The following is a 22,227-nucleotide window of genomic DNA, read 5'->3' on the forward strand; positions in this document are numbered from 1 at the left end:
GCTTTGTAACAGGTGTTGGTTTCAACAGGTGAGCCAGGAGGGCCGTTCTGCGAGGGTCATCAAGGTTGGTGCCTGAACGGTGGGACTTGTATTGACACTGGAGGCGGCCGCAACTATACGTGTTCCTGCCCATCACTGTTCACTGGTCAACGCTGCGACTACTTGGCCGAGCCCTCCATAGACCACCCCTCAGCACGCACTGGTCTCCTCTCTACTAGCAGCCACAACATCCAGGTCATCAGTCAGGACACCGCTTCTCCCTTGGGAACATATTCCATCACCCATCCTACCACGGATACCCCTGAGGGCACAGGAAGTGAAGAGGACCCCAAGGACGCCAGACGACGCCTCTTACAGAAGCATGCACGCATATCCTTCCGTCAGCCCAAGTTGGCAAATAGTGAGGAGGACTCTGGCAAGCTGCCCTACACTGTGGTGGAGAGGAAGCTGCTGCCTCTTCCTGTGGTGCTCCCACGGGTCAGTGACATCATTCCCGGGGGACGCCGCCCAGCCCACAAGTCCAACAAGCAGCCCACACCCATACTAATTCTGGGTTCCAGCGTCCCTGACAGTATACAGGGAAGTACACAGGCGTCTGAGATCTCGGGGAGAAACCAAATCAATGAGAACCGGCGGTTTCTCCGGCATCAGCAGGAGACACCAGGTTTCCTTACGGAAACAAGACAAGAGCCAGGCAACGAACCCGCGCTCATCAAGGTGCTCAACTCGCAACGTCGTCCCATCCTGGTAAGCGCCTACGCTAGAGCCCTGCCTAGGTCTAACCCCCTCATCCCAACCTCTCCCAGAACTCAGTCTAGACCAAGGCAGCAGGTCGTAGCTAGCAGAAGACCAACCACAACACCCCCTACCATAACTCTTCCTACCACGCCCGCTATTCCAAAGCAGTTTGTTACCTCTACAACAAGAGCATCTTGGAGAGGTCGACAAGAAGTAGCGACGGATGGGAGGCCAGAGGGTCTCTCATTGCTCCCTCCAGTACCTTCCTCATGGGAGATAGACGACGTGGAGGGTCGGGAGAGTGTCCTTCACACCTACTACGATGAGAATGTCAACGGTCGTGTCCACATTGGCGACACCAGCAGTGTGGACCACGCCGCTCCACATAAAGAGATCTACGATGCCTTCATTGAGCTTAAAAAAGTATGAAGCAAAGACAGAACCATGTGACCCTCAGCACCTCACGCACTCTAGTGATTTATTATTATATTACCGGGAAGCGCTAACCTTGCAGGGATCATTCAGCGTCAGTAAATAAGAGTTAATCGGTTGTGATCAAAAGGGAAGCACAGGTCCAATTCCTTAGATGAAAAGGCCTTCAAGCAGCATCAAGGCAGCCTTTTATTTATTATGCAAGACTGGATACACCTGCAGTGTGCTGCTACCCTATTATGATATTTACATAGCGGGAACACCCACCCTGAAAAGCAGTGTTGTTAAATAAACTTAAGGCACAAGCGCCGAGTGATAAATATAAAAATTATTAATAAAGATCTCTAGTTGATCCTTCTCACTCAACTATATACATAACCTGTCCTCATAATAGCAAGTGCGTCTATTTTTGAACGTTCAACACTTCTGCATCAATTAAATTTTAGTGAAGATTTGGGTGAAGTTAATTTGACCTAATCAAGCCTACTGGATCACCTAAAGACTTGCTCTCCTTTTCCCTGGCATAAATAACTCGAAATTATTGAATTTTTTGGTATATAAATTTAAATTAGCAATGCAACTATCCTAGAAGTCTCCATAAGACTATACCTCAGAACTACATTTCACTAATTTTTACCTGGTGCGGGACATTTTCAGGTGACTGAAAATATGCAGGATGAATAAGGTAACGCCTAACAGCGGGTTGTCACTGTCAAGTTAAAAAAAAAAAAAAAAAAGTCAATCAAGTAGGCTATGAGGACGGGTTCATACATGATAGACCAATATTTACTGTTATGTGCTTGTTTACGACTGCTTGTTTATACCTAGTGAGAGTGTGTGATGGCCTACTCGCAACTATATTCACACACAGGCTACTATTAAGCCTGCTGCAGTGTTCCGCTATTCTTATGGCCCAAAACAAAATGTAATTGTTCTATTTTGTGATTTTACCATATATTTATTATATATTACACATGGAGCGATTCACGCCCTTCCCAGGTACATCTTAATTTTCTGTTTCTTTCACACTTGTAATTCTCAGAGAGATGAAGGTATACTGAATGGTAATGTTTCTGTCGAGCGATTAGCAGATAGAGGATCGAGCCTCCACCATTCATTATGCAGTATGAAACACATGGGTTTAGCACTTCATGTATAAAAAGTGAATCTTTTATTTCACATACAAGAGAGCCTAGTAGAGCAGCCTTGTGAAAATAAATGGTATAAAATACCGACACAATGGAAACATAAACGCATATGCAGTTTAATGTGATCCTTTATTGACAACGTTTCGCCCACACAGTGGGGGTTTTCAAGTCACAAACAGATCTACCTGGGGTGGAAGGTACGTGAGTATTTATAGTCAGGTTCAGAATGTTGAGGCCAGGTGGAGAATGCTGCATCTGCTCACAACTTATCCAATACCCCTGCCAAGCTACCCAAGATTTTAGACTCCATAACCCCACCCGGTAGATCCTCAGATGCAGCATTATCCACCTGACCTCAACATTCTGAACCTGACTATAAATACTCACGTACCTTCCACCCCAGGTAGATCTGTTTGTGACTTGAAAAAGCCCACTATATGGGCGAAACGTTGTCATTAAACTGCATATGTGTTTATGTTTCCAGCAGCCTTGTGGAATGTACCTAAGCTGGTTGTGCTAGGGAATTGGATCTGTTCCAGTTCTTTGAATTGAGCCAGAATGCCTTCCCCCCCACAGGCGCTATATAATCCCTACGGGTTTAATGCTCCCCATTATAATAATCTGGCTCTTCAATTACAGTCTCATCCAGTGATCTTACTTACATTATTATATTAAATTATATTCACAGGGGATATAGAGTCTGGGGAATAGGAATGGGGGGAGGGAGTCAGTAGGTTAGATCCTAGGAAGGGTTGGGCAGCTAGGATTCCTTATATCAGGATTCCTTCATCAGCATTATTGCACCACACTTAAGGGCATCTTACGTGAAAGGATTGTAGTTCTTCACCTCTGCTGTATCATCCTTTCCTAACCCCCCTCCTCTATTCTTCTTACTCTTTTCCATCTATTCCGTCCTGTCCTCGTCCTCCTCCTCTAGCAATCCAGCACAAGTAGCGCATAAACCTTATAAATAAAAATTATATAAAAAAAAATGGTTTTATAGTATGGTTGGTCCTTGGGAAAAATGTAAGATAGATATCTAAAATGGCGAATTGACGAATATGAAGACAAAGACGCAAGTTGCGAAGAAAGCTTTTATCGAGTCAATGTTTTGCTCCACACAGTATAATGAAGAATTTGCACAAGGATGCTTGGAATCTGCGGATTAAGGTCAGTTTTCCATTAGCAAAAGTAACTTTGATCCGTCTGTATACAGACATCAGATGACACATGTCGATGCAGGAATACCCTGCCCACATGAAAAAGTTCTAACACAGAGAGAAAAGTTGTCCCAATAAAAGCTGGTTTTTCAATTAATGTCTCTGTTTCATTCGAGAAAATACATTCAAGTCACAAAACAATAAAGATTATGTTTAAGTTAGCTTCAATATTTTATGTAAACAACTCTTGATTCCTACTCTCCAGGTCCCGCAGGCAAGGGCCTAACACTGTTGCCTGTGGAACGCCACTTCTGATGTCCTCATTCTGATTTTACCCCATTTATGTACTTTTTGTTGCTGATTTTTTTTTAGCCGTACTTCTACCCATGCAACAATATTTCCACTTATACCATATGCTGCCACTTTTTTTTATTAGTCTGTGCGTAACTATCAAAATTTTGCCTTACTGAAATCCAAATAGACAACATCGTACTCTGCCTGTTCCACTGCCTCAAATGCTTTACTAAAAGAAAGTAGATCCGTTAGACATGACTGGTCTATCGTAATATTTCTTAGCAATACAACTGTGCAAATCGGAAGCTGTAGCATACGAAAAATCCTGGTAGAGATAATCTCACAGGACACGGCCGTCAGGTGACCTTACACATCAGACCACACCTGGCTTCATCACATCTGACCTTCCTTTCACAATATAGTCTCTGATATATATACTCTATAAAACTGAAGCTCCTAAACAAAACGTCGCCTAAAGGAAAGTTTTCTCATGCTTTACATATGTTTTCTTTACAAATTGTTTATTGCAACCCTTGTATAAATGTATAATAACATGCAAAACCATATGAAGTGAGGCTGAATAACTTTCCTAATCATCACTAGTCAAGGTTATATACACAACGAAGTGTGAATGATTCTGTTCATTTTTTTTCTGTCTTAGGTAATAGTGTCCTTCATTGGTGTACAGGTGTGTGATATTATTGACCCCTGCTTCCAGACAAGGGCTTATTATAGGCAAACCATCTCACAGTTTTATACCATAAAACGTACTTCTGTTCACCGGTCAAGGAATTTGGTAAAACAAGAAGTGTAACATGCACCTATCTTTACTAAATAAAGACATCCTATACAATTTTAAGTTAATCAGCTCACAACTGATAACTATTCTAAGTCCATCACTGGATTAATCATAAAGGATACATTAAACCAAAACTCTTTAAGACTCGTACAAGTATCGAAGTGTGCAACCCACTTGCCCATGTCCCAAAGTCAACACAGTGCTTGCATGCGCAGACACCATGTAGTCAAAGGCTCGGTTCACAAAATACAGTTTATGAACACCAATAAGACAAAGTTCATTCAGTCCTAGATTATAGATTAAAGTCTGCAAAGTTTGACAAATACGAATTCCATTTACTAATTAGATGCAAAAGCAGACAATACAGGCTCAGAATCCAATACACCAAACATAAGCAAAGGCTAACAATGCCTAAAACAAGCCAAATCAAAGCCAGCCCAAATATATAGTCTACTCCACAAAAGCATATTGTGACCTCTGAAATCCCATTTTTTTTTTTCGCTACCACACACAGGATGAGCATGAGCTGCACAATGAACTAGCCGCTCAGGCGGCACAACTAAAATTGGGTGTATCCCAAAAGTAAAAAAGCAAGTTGTAAAACGACCTAGCGCGGAGAGCTTTCAGACTAGGACCAAGTATGACAAGGTGCAGAAACAAAGTCCACAATAACATGTGAAATGTGTTGGTGGTTGGTGAATGTGTATCAGTGCTGTACGGATACTCTGAACGAAGCTCAGAGTGATGACCCTTTCTCTCAGAGGCTATGATGAACAATATAGTTAAAGGCTGCAGACACAAAATGCTCAGAAAATCTCGGTCACAAAAAGTACATGCGAGGCTATATTAATGGAGACAGAACGACTGCTAAGTCTGTAAGCAGCATATTACCAACAGCTCTGTGGAGCGCTGAAGGCTGCACCTAGCCGTTTGTCAAATGGCAGACAAGCCCACTGTTCATTATACCTGGAGTTTACCTGGAGAGAGTTCCGGGGGTCAACATCCCCGCGGCCCGGTCTGTGACCAGGCCTCCTGGTGGATCAGAGCCTGATCAACCAGGCTGTTGCTGCTGGCTGCACGCAAACCAACGTACGAGCCACAGCCCGGCTGGTCAGGAACCGACTTTAGGTGCTTGTCCAGTGCCAGCTTGAAGACTGCCAGGGGTCTGTTGGTAACCCCCCTTATGTATGCTGGGAGGCAGTTGAACAGTCTCGGGCCCCTGACACTTATTGTATGGTCTCTTAACGTGCTAGTGACACCCCTGATTTTCATTGGGGGGATGTTGCATCGTCTGCCAAGTCTTTTGCTTTCGTAGTGAGTGATTTTCGTGTGCAAGTTCGGTACTAGTCCCTCTAGGATTTTCCAGGTGTATATAATCATGTATCTCTCCCGCCTGCGTTCCAGGGAATACAGTTTTAGGAACCTCAAGCGCTCCCAGTAATTGAGGTGTTTTATCTCCGTTATGCGTGCCGTGAAGGTTCTCTGTACATTTTCTAGGTCAGCAATTTCACCTGCCTTGAAAGGTGCTGTTAGTGTGCAGCAATATTCCAGCCTAGATAGAACAAGTGACCTGAAGAGTGTCATCATGGGCTTGGCCTCCCTAGTTTTGAAGGTTCTCATTATCCATCCTGTCATTTTTCTAGCAGATGCGATTGATACAATGTTATGGCCCATGAAGGTGAGATCCTCCGACATGATCACTCCCAGGTCTTTGACGTTGGTGTTTCGCTCTATTTTGTGGCCAGAATTTGTTTTGTACTCTGATGAAGATTTAATTTCCTCGTGTTTACCATATCTGAGTAATTGAAATTTCTCATCGTTGAACTTCATATTGTTTTCTGCAGCCCACAGTTAGGTATCTTTATTTCAAGTCTCTTCTGCTATCAACTTTTCTGTATTCGACTGAAGAAGCCTACTGTGTAGGCGAAACGTTTCGAAATAAAGATACCTAACTGTTGCATATGTGTCTTACCTAACAACCTGTCGGTATTTTATACCATTTTAATGTTCAATCTGTCAGACACTGCAACACAAGGGTATCTTGGTACAGACCTGAAATCAACTTCGACAACCTCTACTAGTGAGAACGGCTGGATTTGAGAGGGACCTGACCTCCCAACATCTGCGTTCTACTAGTGACCTACGTCTCACCTCCTGGCGCTATATAAGGCTCCATCCTGTCACTTCAACTCCATATTGTTTCAGACTATGGAACATTGCTCTTCTCCAGACTGAGGGACTGACCACCTCAAAACTTTAAGGGTGATGGACTGATTACATCGTCTTCAAGTCTCTTCTGCTTCTATCAACTTTTCTGTACTCGACTGAAGAAGCGTACTGTGTAGGCGAAACGTTTCGAAATGAAGATACCTAACTGTTGCATATGTGTCTTACCTAATAGTCTCATTATGTCGGTCTGGGGCTCCACGCATACATGTCTGAACCTCAATTATGTTGTGATCTGAGTATATTGTTTTTGATATGGTGACATTTCTTATCAGATCATCATTGTTAGTGAAGATGAGGTCTAGTGTATTCTCCAGTCTAGTAGGCTCTATTATTTGCTGGTTTAAATTGAATTTTGTGCAGAGATTTAAAAGCTCGTGTGAGTGTGATTTTCATCAGAGCTGCCTCCTGGTGTTATTACTGCAACAATATTATTTGCTATATTCCTCCATTTTAGGTGCCTTAAGTTGAAATCCCCCAGGAGCAAGATGTTGGGTGCAGGAGCTGGAAGATTTTCCAGACAGTGGTCAATTTTTAACAGCTGTTCCTGGAATTGCTGGGATGTTGCATCCGGAGGCTTGTAGACTACCACAATGACTAGGTTCTGGTTCTCGACCTTTACTGCTAAAACTTCCACTACATCATTTGAGGCATTAAGCAGTTCTGTGCAAACAAGTGACTCTGCAATGTACAGGCCAACCCCCCCATCCCTTTTGCCTGTTCACTCTGTCACATCTGTATAGGTTGTAACCTGGGATCCATATTTCGTTGTCCAAGTGATCCTTTATGTGGGTCTCAGTGAAAGCCGCGAACATTGCCTTTGCCTCTGCAAGCAGTCCACGGATGAAAGGTATTTTGTTGTTTGTTGCTGGCTTTAGACCCTGTATATTTGCAAAGAAGAATGTCATCGGACTGGTGGTATTGTTGGTACTGGGGGGTACAAGAACATAGTTGGTGCACCAAAACAAAATTTATATTCTGCAACAAATAGATTGTATACCTCTGAGGATGTTTATATACCTCCTAGTTCATACATATATTTACAGTTATGGAAAAAAAACGTTCCTCTAATCTCTCTCTCCTGGGAAGAAATAATATCAGGTAACTCAGACTTTGTAAACAGAGTAAAAACTCTTTCCAAGAATGAATTTGAGTAGCTTGTAACGACGATGGTAACTGGCTGACAAAATTTTTGCCGGTACTTAGAGTATCTTTATAAAAGTAGATTTATATATGCCACAAACATGGCAGTAAAGCAATTATAAAGAATTAACAGACCGACAGCACTAACGTCAAACATCATAAAAATCGTGGAAAGGGTTCTTAGAAGCAAGATCGCCAACCACAAGGATACCCATCAAATGCACAACTCAGGTCAGCATGGGTTTAAAGCAGGTCGCTCCTGCATCTCACAATTACTGGACCATTATGACATGGTCCTGGATGCACTGGAGAATAAACAAAATGCAGATGTGGTATACACAGACTTTGCAAAAGCCTTCGACAAGTGCGGTCATGGTGTAATAGCACACAAAATGCGTGTTAAAGGAATAACAGGAAAAGTGGGTGGATTGATCAATAACTTCCTACAAATAGAACAAAAAAGAGTAATAATAAAAATAGTAGTCAGAGAGGCGGCTACAGTGAAAAGCTCTCTTCTAGAAGGTACAGTACTCGCTCCCCTCATTTTCCTCATCCTCATATTTGACACAGACAGATATGAGGACGAATACCGTGTCCTCCTTTGCTGATGACACCAGAATTTGCATGAGTGTCATCCACTGAGGACACTGCAGATCTCCAAGTGAACATTATCTAAGACTTTAAATGGGCTAAAGAAAATAATATGAAGTTCAATGAAGACAAATATCAATTACTCCACTATGGAAAACTCTACGAAATTAAAACTGGATCGGAGTATAAGACGAAATTACAACCACACTATTGAGCGAAAACTAATGTGAAGGACCTGGGAGTGATAATATCAGAGAAACTCACTTTCAAAGACCACAACAATGTTTCTATCACATTTGCTAGGAAAATGATAGGATGGATAATGAGAACCTTCAAACCAAGGGATGCCAATTCAATGATGATTCTCTTCAAATCGCTTGCTCTCTCTAGGCTGGGATATTGCTGTACACTTATGACCCCTTTCAAGGCAGACAAAACTGCAGACCTGGAGAATATACAGAGAACTGTCACTGCACGTATAAGTACAATGAAGCACCTAAATTACTGGATCAAATTATTGGATCAAGAACCCTTTATCTGCATTACGGGAATTATGACTTAATAAATTAATCATATTTATGTTTCATATGTAGTTTTACAGCGCTGTATGACCAACAGGGATTTACATGCAAGCATTAGCTTACATTTAGATCCAAATAACACTGCTTCTATTTTGTTCATATGTAGCAACACTTATCTAATAACCATCGTCTGCACGACACCATTTCCAGTGATAATACATAAATGTCTCCGGAATATTGTAAATATTGATCGCATTGGGTCTTTCCCTGCATCAAATGAGCTGTCACCTGTATATAGTAGAAATTTGCTTTTAATATATCACTGGCATAACACAAGAAGCATAGGAGCGGGGGCCTAAGATACTCCCCTGTGGAACTCCACAAGTTATCAGTCAGGGCTTTTATTCAGTATTGGCTTTAAAACGTTTTTTTTTCCCTGTTGTTTAGGTAAGACTATTATTATTATAAATTAATTTACTGAGCCTAGGCAGGTACTGCTTAACGTTTTAACATATCACTGGTTCATTATGTTTAAAGCCTTTTGTGGGACTAATGTATCTAGGCCTGTAAATTTTCCTTTTGACATTTTAGTTCGTATATAATTTATATTATGCTTACTTACTAAAGAAAATATCAGCCGACTTGGATCCCCTAAATTTTAACTGTACTCCAGTTTCCAGACGCTATCTCCCAAGCCTCCGTGGCACAATTGGTTAGCGCGTTCGGCTGTTAACCGAAAGGTTGGTGGTTCGAGCCCACCCGGGGGCGCTTCTTTAGTCAAAGTTTGGTCCTTATAATTTAAAAAAAGAACAGGAACATTCAAAGAACCTTCATGTTAAGGATCATAGCTGATGCTTCTACGAAAAATGTAAATTGAGAAATAGATACGAAGGCATAATACCTATAGTAATTAAGGAAAGACACGTTTAATTATCTAACCGTTGTATAACCAAAGGTTTAAAATCTTTATCTGAATGTTATCTCACATAAGTATTATTAATGATAATGACATTAACAAAGAAACTAATCAATTTCAAAAGGAGAATTATAAATTAAATCTATAAACTTGCAAAGACAATTTAATGACTTTTGATAAGAACTCAGCAATGTAGGCCTAAAATATTTTACCTAAATTGATCAAGGCTTAAAAAAAAAAATAGAGGGGCTGGCTTCAAGTGTCCTACGCTTCTTACTTTGTTGCAGAACAGAGCTTCATCGTCACAAAACAAAATGGTGTTCTAATAAAAGCTTGTTCTCCAACTACTGTACCTTCCTAGTTGTCGCCACAGTCCATTTCCTCCAGTATGTGGGACATCTAGACATAACATGTGCGACACCTAGAAAAGACACACAGGACAGTGCAGCATTACATACAAATAAATTTTTTTCAATAAACATTTTAAAAGAAAACCACTACACAACATACCTGCTATACTTTGCTTGACAAGAAAACTGGTTAAGTTTATTTAGGTTCAGATACATGCAAGTACAATTACCATAACTAACAAGTTGTGTAAATTACCTAGGATAACCTAAAAAAAAGTCAAAGTGACTTAGGTTAGGTAAGGTTTGTCAGGAAGAGGATAAGTGTTTCCTGATGAGGGTCTTAGTCATATAACTCGCGGTTGAAGCTTTTGTCATCTGCCCGAGGCCTTTCGCTGGTTTACCGGTCCACCCCTTAAAAATTATGGTTATACAATCGTAACCATAAGATTAAGGTCATTTATCTCCATTGAGGTGGAGGAACTCAGGAGTGATGCTGGCTAATCCACACCTCATAGTGGTGTCCCTGCTCACCTATGAGTAAAATTTCAAGCTGGCACTGGACAAGCACCTGGAGAGTTTACCTGGAGAGAGTTTCGGGGGTCAACGCCCCCGCGGCCCGGTCTGTGACCAGACCTAAAGTCGGTTCCTGACCAGCTGGGCTGTGGCTCGTACGTTGGTTTGCGTGCAGCCAGCAGTAACAGCCTGGTTGATCAGGCTCTGATCCACCAGGAGGCCTGGTCACAGACCGGGCCGCGGGGGCGTTGACCCCCGGAACTCTCTCCAGGTAAACTCCAGGTAAGTTTAGTCGACTGTTGTAACTAGTTCAGCTATCATAACTTTGGGGTCCAGTCCCTGGACCCATTATATACCTTTATAATCTTTTGACTACCGCCCACAGGATGGGTATGGGGTGCATAATAAAGATATTAAACTAACTGTTGTGGGTTACAACACTGAAAAACAAAATTGATACGAGATTTGAATTTTGAGGTTTTAGACTTTGGAGAAGTAGGGACGCGAGGTGATGGGTAGTTGTGGAAGTCGTAAAGACATGCGAGCGAGATGAAGACGCAAGGACAGTGGGAGTGGACGAGGTAGGGACCTGGGAGCCCAGGGCTGTGGAAGTTGGGACGACAGAGGAAGTAGATACCATCCAGGATGGAGGTTGTACAGTAAGAATCAGAGAGCCTTGGAGGCGTAGTTGGGACATACTGTAAATCTGAATGGTACAATAGCTTTCTTTTGTGCTTAACAATATTTCATTACACGTAAACTACATTTTATAAACTGCACAAAGAAATAAAGTTTGTTTATATACAGGATCTCTCTACATCTCAGCGAGGAGCAGAGTGGCGCAGTGGAAGCGTGCTGGGCCCATAACCCAGAGGTCCGTGGATCGAAACCACGCTCTGCTACAGTTACGTTTTTTCACCCCACTAACCAAGGTTAACATTATATTATTATAATCAAGGGGGAAGCGCTAAACCCGGAGGATTATACAGCGCCTGGGGGGGGGATGTTGAAGGCATTCAGGCTTAATTCGGGGAACTGGAGCACAGATCCAATTCCCTAAATCAAGAGCCCCTCACCAACATCAAGGAACCTTCCTGAGGGGGGTTAACATTATAGACAATTGCAGTAGTTATAAAATTTATGAAGCACTAAACCCTCAGAACCTGGGGAATGGGAGATAATCAGACCTAATCCGAGAAAGAGCGTAACACCAAATCCTTGGATCAAAAACCTTATTAATAGCATTAAGGCACCACCCTCGAAGGGAACCAATCGAGCATGTATTTGCCTACCTGTAAGGTGTTTCGGGGGTCAACGTCCCCGCCTGTTATATAATCCAGGATCATCGCCCTCGTAGCGAAGGCCCAGACTAGTCCATGGCCTTATCAATCAGGCTGTGGTGCTTTTGGATAATTAGTTTAATATTTGTATTATGCGTCCCATACCCATCCAATATGCTGTAGTTAAAAGATTAGCAGCAAAACAGGTCCAGGGACTGGGTCCCAAAGTTTTGATAACAAAAAACTCAGTGGTAATGAACTGTTTAATCCCCTGACGAAGTGAAGGTATTTGTATTAAACTCTTGCCCTCTGATTCAAGATTATTATTTATTATAATCAAATAATAAAGTGTTAAACCTCTGACTCAAGAGTTTTGTTTACATATATGATACTTCAAATATTTACTGATTTTTATATATTAAAGCATCTGTAAGAGAGTTCGAGCATTTACCTGCCAAATTTTCCACAACCTGCTTATCATTTGTGGATAATAGTTAGAATCAGTTATGTAGAACGCAACAGCTGGTGATCTTGCATAACTAAACTTCAATATAAAGATGACGTACATAATGCCTAACTGATCCTTAAACGTTTCTTTTACATTATTGTAAATACAAAAAAAGGCCGCCTGATATGCAGGGTAGATAACGGTTATCTCTTGTCAGTAACGGGAAGTTAATCCCAGAAGGGAGGTGGAGGGTATATATATATAATTATAATCAAGACTAAGCGGTTAACCCACAGGGGTCATACAGAGTGTAGATATAAAAGAAAATTATAATGTAATTTGTGACTAAGAGGAAGACTTGAGGACCCTAGTGTAAATAAGTTATATAACTTGGCATTGTTTAATTCTGGTTTCATTTCCTAATGGTTATAATTATAACCATAATTTTTAAAGAAGTGGACCGGTAAGCCAGTGGAAGGTCTCTGTCAGATAACCAAAAGCTCCAGTTGCGGGTCATCATATGACTAAGACCCGCGTCAGGAAACACTTACGGTTTCCTAATAAACCTGACCTATGTTAATCCTGGATTAACCCATAACTTAACACCAATACATGGCTATAACAATTACGCATTATTGCAATTATTCCATAAATGGTCTGTAAGACTGGAATACCGAGGTAATGCTTGTTTTTCAGCAAGTTTTTTTTTTTTTTTTTTTTAAAATTTATAAACCCGCTGGGGTTGTACAGTGCCTAGGAAATGGGAGTTAATCAGTTTCAGGTTGGGTGTTCTCGGCATATGGATATTACTTAAATTCATAGCTACGACTGCAGTAAAATCACCAGATGCACTTGTGGGGACGGATCCATAGCCTCAAAAAAATAAGATAAAAGGCTTCATTGAAAAATACTGTAATTTTCCCATTAGCCTGAGTATTATACTTCTAACATTATTTATACATGATTATATATACTTTAAGCAAAATTGTACAAAAGTTTACCAGATATCTATGACACAAAGTGATTAGCATAACACAAAATTGCTAAAAATTTAAGATACAAAGGTAATTTTGTCAACCAGTATTGTTATATTCAAAACTAGCGTAAACCTTCCAACATTGATCAAATCACCTGTGAATTCTACTCAAATAATTATTTGTTATATATAGCCCGAAATGCATTGTATACTAGCTTTTTCTTCTTTTCTGCCTAACAATATTTTAGTAAAAGTAAACTACATTATCTGCGTACTGAATAAAAGAAATAAATTTAATCTAAAGTTCACCTATATATGTAGATAGTCCTCATGAACTCTAGTGACCTTTCTCCAAGGATAAAAGGAGTAATTCGTGCAGGACAGCCGTCAGAATAGTGACTATCACCAGTCAAGATGACAGTTACGTCAGCACTGAGGTTGTTCACTCTCGCGCCGTCTTCCCGCCACCACACACCTCGTGCCTATTTTATTTTCTTCTAGGCTTGGAACACACTGTATACAAAATCTTTGAAGTAGTCTTGAGGCCCACAGAGGTTATGGTTAAATAAAACACAACATAACTTAAATTTAATAAAGATTGACCCGAAATACTTTGTATAACTATAGTCATTACAATGTAAGATATTACAAATATAAGCCAATGTTAAATAAGAATAACGCAAATATATCTTCTTGGAAAACAAACATGTATTTATTTATTTATTTAATTATTTATTTATTATTCACTGTGACTTATTTCATTGGTAATATTCACATAATTGTTTCTGTGTTCGGGCTGCTTCTTTGTTTAAATAAAAAAGGCAAAAAATTAGCTGTTGGTATACAGGTTTAATTCAGTTGTAAATCAATATTGTACAGATATTTTAATTTATTTAATTCACGCTATGATAAAAATTTTAACTAGTATTATCTTGACAATTTCATTATAAAACAGTATTATTGTAAGTTTTACATTAGAAACTTGAAAGACGGTATTCTTACACATGTATAAGGATGCTAAAAATATTCTTGTTACTTTATCAATGATTAGGGAGCAGCAATTAGTTGTTTTTTGTTATTTAGACATTTCTGTGTAAAATAGGCTGTTTGGGAGGCGGTTATGAGCGTAACGATGACTTGAAGAGTGAAGCTTCAGGGACGAGGGAGGAAGGTGCTGCTCACTACTCTAGTTTGAACACATTCTGTTGCTGACATTGACAGTGTGACTCCTGGAGCTGTGCGAAGTAACCGTGAACATTAGACGAAGAATACATTCTTCAAGCTGTGAGATGAGTATGTTATGTAAGGCACGGTGGGCAGGTTAGGTTGTTTGTTAATTGGTCACACAAGTGGGATTATTAGAGTATGATTATTGTATTTCTAGAAAAGGTAACTTATGGTTCCTAATAGCTGTATTATAAGGATATTTTTTTAAGGGGGGGGGGGCATATTTTAAGTGAATAAATTTTGACTGGGTTTTAATTATCTTCTATTGTGTTTATTACATTTGTTTTATAACTTATTATTACACTTGGTGGGAAGTGGTTATCACTTTATTTGGTATTTTGTAACAGTATATATGAAACATTTTTGGCGAAGTTAGCAAAATAGTTATGCGTACAGGCCTTGTCCTCTTTGGTAATTTATTGCTTCTACATATATTGTTTAATGATATATACTATTTTTGTATTGCATGATTTATATATGCTACATATTTTTCATTCATAGTATTATATTGTGCTATTATTTAGGCTTTATGATTTATAAATATTCACATGTGATAACCTCCTAATTAAATTTGTCATTTGTGGCTCGAAATCAACTCCTGATTTATGTATTTTTATAATATGTCCCAGACAAATAATTTAAGCGGTATATAATAAAATCGATTGTTTAAATCAAGTCTACTGTACTCGCCTATTTGTGATTACAGGGATCAATTCATAGCTCGTGTGTGTGTTTGTGGGTACTTACCTATTTGTGGTTGCAGGGGTCAATTCATAGTCCCTGGCCCGGTCTCTTCACTGGTCGCTACTAGGTCCACTCTCCCTGCTCCATGAGCTTTATCGTATCTCTTCTTAAAGCTGTGTATGGATCCTGCCTCCACTACTTCACTGTCCAGATTATTCCACTTCCTGACAACTCTATGGTTGAAGAAAAATTTCCTAACTTACCTGTGACTCGTCTGAGTCTTCAGTTTCCAGTTATGACACCTTGTTGCTGTGTCCCATCTTTGAAATATTGTCCCTATACACCTTGTCAATTACTCTCAGTATTTTGTTTATCGTTATTATGCCCCCCCCCCCATCTCCTGTCCTCCAGTGTCGTCAGGTCGATTTCCCCCTAACCTTTCCTCGTAGGGCATACCCCTTAGATCCGGGACTAGTCTTGTTACAAACCTTTGCACTTTCACTAATTTCTTGACGTGCTTGAACATGTGTACCCCTCAAGGAAGGTTCCTTGATGTTGGTGAGGGGCTCTTGATTTAGGGAATTGGATCTGTGCTCCAGTTCCCCAAATTAAGCCTGAATGCCTTCCACATCCCCCCCCAGGCGCTGTATAATCCTCCGGGTTTAGCGCTTCCCCCTTGATTGTAATAATAATAATTGAACATGTGTAAGTTCCACACTGGTGCTACATATTCCAATGTGGACCTGACGTACATGGTGTACAGAGTCTTGAACGTTTCCTTCCTAAGGTGTCGAAATGCTGTTCTTAGGTTTGCCAGGCACCCATTTTCTGAAGCAGTAATTTGGTTGATGTGCGCCTCATGAGATGTGCTCGGTATTATACTTATTCCAAGATCCTTTTCATTGAGTGAGGTTTGCAGTCTTTGACCCCCTAGCCTGTACTGTCTTCGTTTTTTTTTTTTTTTTTTACCTTCCCCAATCTTCATGATTTTACACTTGGTAGGGTTAAGCTCCAGGAGCCAGTAGATGGACCAGGTTTGCAGCCTGTCCAGATATCTTTGTACTCCTACCTGATCCTCATCCACGTGAACTCCTCGCATTAGTTTCACGTCTGCAAACAGGGACACCAATGAATCTGTGTGTGTGTTAGTTACCATTTTGTCCTAGGCACATGTCGATTAGACACTAGGCCTGTAGTATATGCGTGTGTGTGTGTGTGTGTGTGTGTTACTGGGGCCGTTTGAAGTCCCATGTCCTGTACTGCTTGGAACACAGACGAAAAAGATACATTGTAATTTACACCTGGAAAATCCTAGAGGGACTAGTTCCGAATCTGTACACACAATTCACTCCCTACGACAGTAAACGACTTGGCAGGTGGTGCAACATCCCCTCAGTGAAAATCAGGGGCGCCATGAGTACACTAAGAGATAACACAATAAGTGTCAGGGGCCCAAGACTGCTCAACCGCCTCCCAGCATACATAAGGGGTATTACCAATAGATCCATGGATGTTTTAGAGAGGGAGCCCGACAGATACTTAGTATCTGACCAGCCAGGCTGTGGCTCATATGTTGGGTTGCATCCGGCCAGCGGTAACAAGCCGGTTGATCAGGCCCCGATCTACCGTGAGGCCTGTTCGTGGACCGGGCCCCGGGGACGTTGACCCCGTAACACCTTTCAGGTAGACTTCAGGTGGGGGTTACTGATGAAGTGTAAACTTCCTTTACACTTCCACGTGTTTCATCGCCTGTCCCTTCTCCAAGAGTTAAGTCAGTATTTTCACCCATAATTGCACTTGGATAAATAATTAATCAACAACAAGTTGTGAACTCAAACTTTGACTCTTAATGTCACTTAATAAAAATGTGACTGATTAACCTAGACACCGTTCCACCAGATACCTTCACCAGGAACAGACATATTGAAGTCTGGCTCCATAAGGTGGAGTTAAGAAACATTCCAGATGATTTCAACAAAATTTCCGCAGCATTTAATGCCTGTATTGATAATTCTGGATATCATTTTGTTTCCTTGTTATCCAGGTGTTATGTTGGGAAGCATTTAAGTAAAAATTTAAGGAGATATTTAAAGGTGCCCTTAATAAAGAGCAAACTCTTACAATTTATATAAAATGGCAATTAATCCAGACGAGACTTGAAAAATTTGAGAAAATTCTGGGTAAACACTGAGGAAGTAAGACTTAGTTATTCAGCTGATTCGCTGAATGGAGTCTCAGAAGCTGAGACATTATTTACCTAGTGCAGCAGCAGGATGTACTTTTCATGAATTTAGTATCTTATAAAAATGAAGTTAAGGAGGATCATAAAGTACTGCTGGAAAGTAAGTAGGGATCTGGAAGATAATTTTTAAAACTCGTTGTATACATTAACCTAATTCTAATGTTCCCTCGCCACAATTTCTTGACCATCACCACCACCTGTCACCTAACAAAAAATGTTTTATGATGGAAGCGAGGACAGAGTGTTTACCTGGAGTTTACCTGGAGAGAGTTCCGGGGGTCAACGCCCCCGCGGCCCGGTCTGTGACCAGGCCTCCCTGTCTGTGATCAGGCCTGTACATATTAAAGCAAACTATTTTTTTCTTCCCCAGAGGAAGTAAATTTGTAAAGGGTTATACCATAATTTTAGACGGCAGACCCACTTTCAAAATTTAAGTAAAAAAATATTTAACAGCCTTTATTGGTACCGGTATTCGTGTCTCTAAATAACGAAAATGTTGCCTGTTAATACCATGGGTAAATTACATAAAGTGGATAAGATTATATCCACTTCAAGTAGCCAGGATATTGATGTAAGAGGACAAGGAGTTATGGTATTCAGTTTTGGAAAGCAGGGTTTAGTAACATTCATGTATTCTTACTTAGATACCAGATATACTAAGCAAATTTCCTAAATTTGCTTGTAACAGATAAGTGAACTGTAGATATAAATCCATATGTACACCTGTTAACCTTTTTGGGGCCTAGTTCCTAGGCCTCTTGTGTATCCATATGCTCTTGTGCTACCGTCCACAGGATGGATGTGGGGTGCATAATAAACTAGCCACTTCGGTGGCAAAATCTAAAAAAACATGTATTCTTAGCTCGGATTTAACATTCCCGGGAGACCTTTTTTTTGCGAGGGGGGGGGGAGTGTCGTCTAATTTGTCCAATAGGAGGTCCCCTATAAATAATGCTAAAGTTGAATTATGTATTACTTAATGTCAATTTCCGAAAAACTTCATCTCTGTCAGTTTCTCTCCAGGCGTATCGAAGGTTGGACCAAGATGCCCCAGAAATTATTTAAGGAATTTGTATATGCTCCATCTCCTCTTTAACTGGGGTTCATGCATAATTTAATCAGATTTATCCGCCTCGTTCCTTTAAATATTTTCAAGTTTCAGTTGGTGAAAAAGTACTATTAATTTAATGACACGTCTACGTAACATCGTTATTATAATACACTGATTATGCATTTTATTGTGAGAGATATTAGGAAGAGTTTCCGTAGTGTAGTGGTTATCACGTGCGCCTCACACGCGCAAGGTCCCCGGTTCGATCCCGGGCGGAAACAGTTTTTTTTTTTAATTATTAAGAGCCACAGATAAATTTATTTACACTAAAATAATGCAGTATATTAAATATTTGTTTATACGATGTCTAACTGGTCATTTTAAACAGTGGCACAAAACACATTTACATGACAACAATATTACTGAAGTAAGTTTTTATTCCAGTACCGGTACACATAAATAGTTACATAAATTATCATACATAGCAGCATGTGTAGATTACCTAGGATAACCCAAAATAGTCGGTGACTTATTTCCGGTACAATACTATTACATGATGTTAGATTATATTGTTAGGTCAGTTAAATTAGGCAATGCTAGGCTGGTTTAAGTTAGATTAGATAAGTTTATTTGAAAGCTGTTTCGGGAGTTAATACTTCGGCGACCCTGCCCCAGACTAGGCTTCCCGGTGGATTATGTCCTGATCGACTAGGCTGGTAGTGCAAGCTATTATTAGTTTACGTTAAGTTAAATTAATTAAAATATTGTTGATTCTGGGCCATCACCAGAAATGTCCTTTTGTTTTTCATATGACTATTTTCCTAGCCAAAACTAAGACTTCTACTTTTTTTTTTTTTTCACAAATTAATGAGTTTATATATGAGTTAATAGTCGTTAAAAGCTGTATAGACCTTGTGGCTTAGCGCTTCATTTTGATTATAATAATAATAGTCGTTAAAAATACCGACAGTTAGCAAGAATAAAACTAGCGCCCCCGGGTGGGCTCGAACCACCAACCTTTCGGTTAACAGCCGAACGCGCTAACCAATTGTGCCACGGAGGCTGTCGTAGTACGTTTACTTCGTAATATGAACAGCGAGCGCTCAAGTCTCAAACCCTGAACCCCCTTAAGGAAGGTTCCTTGATGGTGAGGGGCTCTTGATTTAGGGAATTGGATCTGTGCTCCAGTTCCCCGAATTTTTTTTTTTTTTTTTTTTATATTTTATTTAAAACAGTGCGATACAAATAGCAGAAATATATTAAAAGATACACGACAAAAGCTTACTGCACTAGAATTTCACTTAACCCGAAACCTAATATTGATACCATACTGCACAGTGGTAATACACACACACCCAACACACTGTATATTACAATGGTAATACACTCTCACACACAACACACCGTATATTACAGTGAATATACACTCACACTCAACACTATACGTTACAGTGATATTGTTTTATTTGTTAAAGAACATCTCTAACAAGGTTACTTATACAAAACATCAAACACTGGAAATTATAAAGATTGTACAATAAAAGAAGAGATATAAAAAAAAACTAAACACGCACAATGACACACATACACAAGCACACATAGGTGAGGTTTCTGCCTGTCAACACACACGTATGAGAGACTAAATCTAAGATCTCAGGTGCTTAACAGAGCACCACGATACTCAAACATTAATTTAGGCGATTATCACAAGATCTTAACATACATAGGTATTTAGGATACAAAGAAGGAAACGGGATAATACTAAAAGTCACAATAAAAACATCCAATATAACAAAACAAAACTACGATGTGAAATTTTACATCTCAGCGGAACTAAGAAAAAATGATGCAAGTAGTTACATGTAATATAATATTACTGAAAAGCACACTGTAACACAGCATAAAATATAACAAAATAAGAACCAGTAGCTTATGCTAGGAAAAACTTTTTTTTTTTTTATAAACATTACACTTGAATCAAAATCATTAAAGACACCTATAACATATTTGAGTCATTGAAAATTTTCATCATAAAGTCCTTGAAATGATTTATGCATGATAAATGATAATATGCAATCGTAGTACAACACATTTCTAAATGATAACTTTTTAGTTCCTGAAACCCTCGGGGCAATAACCATATTGCCCATAGATATCAAAACTCAATTATACATCCTTATAAACAGCACTCCATGCTCACACCCAAGTCTAGGAAAATAGCCCGTTGTGTCCCCTTACCCATTTTGCAAATCCCATAAATCCCTTAATGTGAAATTTCGATAACCCTCACTAAAATCTCTCTCCCATCTCCCTCCATACACCCCTTTATTCCTACACTGTGTCCTATAAAAAGTTGCTGCCAACGCATTAATTCTTGCACGCACGTCCGCCTCCCTCATAGCCCACATCATGTATATATAATCCGTAATCATATACCCAATCGCATTCTCAACCCTTTTATTCACCCCAGTTATATCTAAACTTAAAACCCTCAAGACCTGCAAACCCCCTCCCCCCACTAACCTTAAAACCTTACCCATCCAAACCCTTATAAGTTCAATACAATCGCAAAAATACACCGTATGATAAATAGTCGCCAATCCTCCACAATCCTTGCATTCCCCATCCTCTCGTATTCTCTTATAGAATAAAACCATTCCTGACGGCAATATTCCATGTAAAAATCTATACATAACTTCTCTGACTTTAGGTTTTAAACGCAATTTGTTTAAACGCCCCCAAATATTACGCCAATCATACATCGGATATACTCCTTCTACCGCCGCTACCAAAGCCTTACCATCTGCCCTATCAAGATTTCTCAATTTAATATGTAAAGGATCCCTCACGTTTATAAATACCCGTAACATTGCCTCACCTATCATGAACTCCCTACCCCCCCACCACCGTCGCATATCCTGATGTATTCTATGAAGACCGTCTCCTTTCACCCCTCCCTCCCGCTTATAACTATGTTTTAAATACATACTTATTATCCTCTTTTCGACATCTATAAGACCCAGCCCTCCACGGCCAACCGGGAGTGTGACAACCGCTCTACTTAACCATTCGCTCCCTGTTCCCCAAATGAATCTAAAAACACTTTTTTGTAGCCTTTTTAACTCACAACGAAGTATCGGAAATATTACCGTAACATGCCATAGTTTACTATATAATAGCACATTCGTTGTAATCACCCTTTGTTGCAAACTTAAATTAGCAGCTCTTAAACCACTGAGGCGCTTCAGAACACTGTCAACGATACGCACGGAATTTATTTGCTGTGCTAACTTGAAATCATTTACATAAACGATCCCACATATCTTTATTTGGTCCACCCTTTTCCACCTTTCAGCAACCATTCCGTCCTCACGTGACCCTTTTCCAAGATTCATATACTTTGTTTTCCCCATGTTGATCGTCATGCCAGTAGCTTTTTCAAAAACTTTCACTAACGTTTCTACCCGAATCAAATCCATGTTTTCTCT

The 22,227-nt window shown here is 39.9% G+C and overlaps 2 protein-coding genes, 1 long non-coding RNA gene and 4 other non-coding genes across 11 annotated transcripts in view; 5 read left to right on the forward strand and 2 right to left on the reverse strand.

The window, feature by feature from the left end:
* LOC128698750 (uncharacterized) overlaps nt 1-1,917 on the forward strand; it is a 68,892-nt gene extending 66,975 nt beyond the window's left edge. For all 4 annotated transcript variants that reach the window (XM_070097676.1, XM_053791100.2, XM_053791101.2 and 1 more), the window contains one exon: nt 29-1,917. In XM_070097676.1, coding sequence (XP_069953777.1) covers nt 29-1,167 — 1,139 coding nt within the window. In that variant the 3' untranslated portion in view covers nt 1,168-1,917. The remainder of the gene's footprint in view (nt 1-28) is intronic.
* Nucleotides 1,918-7,227: 5,310 nt separating this feature from the next.
* On the reverse strand, nt 7,228-13,960 carry LOC128698751 (uncharacterized). Its single transcript, XR_008408504.2, has 3 exons — nt 13,845-13,960; nt 10,322-10,389; nt 7,228-8,976 (listed from the first exon to the last, which is right to left on the reverse strand). It is a non-coding gene; the product is annotated as an uncharacterized lncRNA (long non-coding RNA).
* TRNAN-GUU (transfer RNA asparagine (anticodon GUU)) lies at nt 9,747-9,820 on the forward strand. Its single transcript has one exon. It is a non-coding gene; the product is annotated as a tRNA-Asn (tRNA).
* Nucleotides 11,662-11,733, forward strand: TRNAM-CAU (transfer RNA methionine (anticodon CAU)). Its single transcript has one exon. It is a non-coding gene; the product is annotated as a tRNA-Met (tRNA).
* A 711-nt stretch (nt 13,961-14,671) lies between the features above and the next one.
* The window catches only part of LOC128698752 (L-threonine 3-dehydrogenase-like), a gene marked incomplete at its 3' end in the record, with an annotated part of 60,478 nt that continues 52,922 nt past the window's right edge, over nt 14,672-22,227 (forward strand). Inside the window, 1 exon segment of one of the 2 annotated variants that reach the window (XM_070097679.1) lies at nt 14,672-14,828. Coding sequence is in view for 1 of the 2 variants with exons in the window: in XM_070097678.1 (XP_069953779.1) it covers nt 14,836-14,837 (2 nt within the window). 2 annotated transcript variants of the gene reach the window in all.
* TRNAV-CAC (transfer RNA valine (anticodon CAC)) lies at nt 18,948-19,020 on the forward strand. The gene has a single exon. It is a non-coding gene; the product is annotated as a tRNA-Val (tRNA).
* Nucleotides 19,729-19,802, reverse strand: TRNAN-GUU (transfer RNA asparagine (anticodon GUU)). The gene has a single exon. It is a non-coding gene; the product is annotated as a tRNA-Asn (tRNA).

Source organism: Cherax quadricarinatus, chromosome 59 (assembly GCF_038502225.1).
Source record: "Cherax quadricarinatus isolate ZL_2023a chromosome 59, ASM3850222v1, whole genome shotgun sequence".
Lineage (NCBI taxonomy): Eukaryota > Metazoa > Arthropoda > Malacostraca > Decapoda > Parastacidae > Cherax > Cherax quadricarinatus.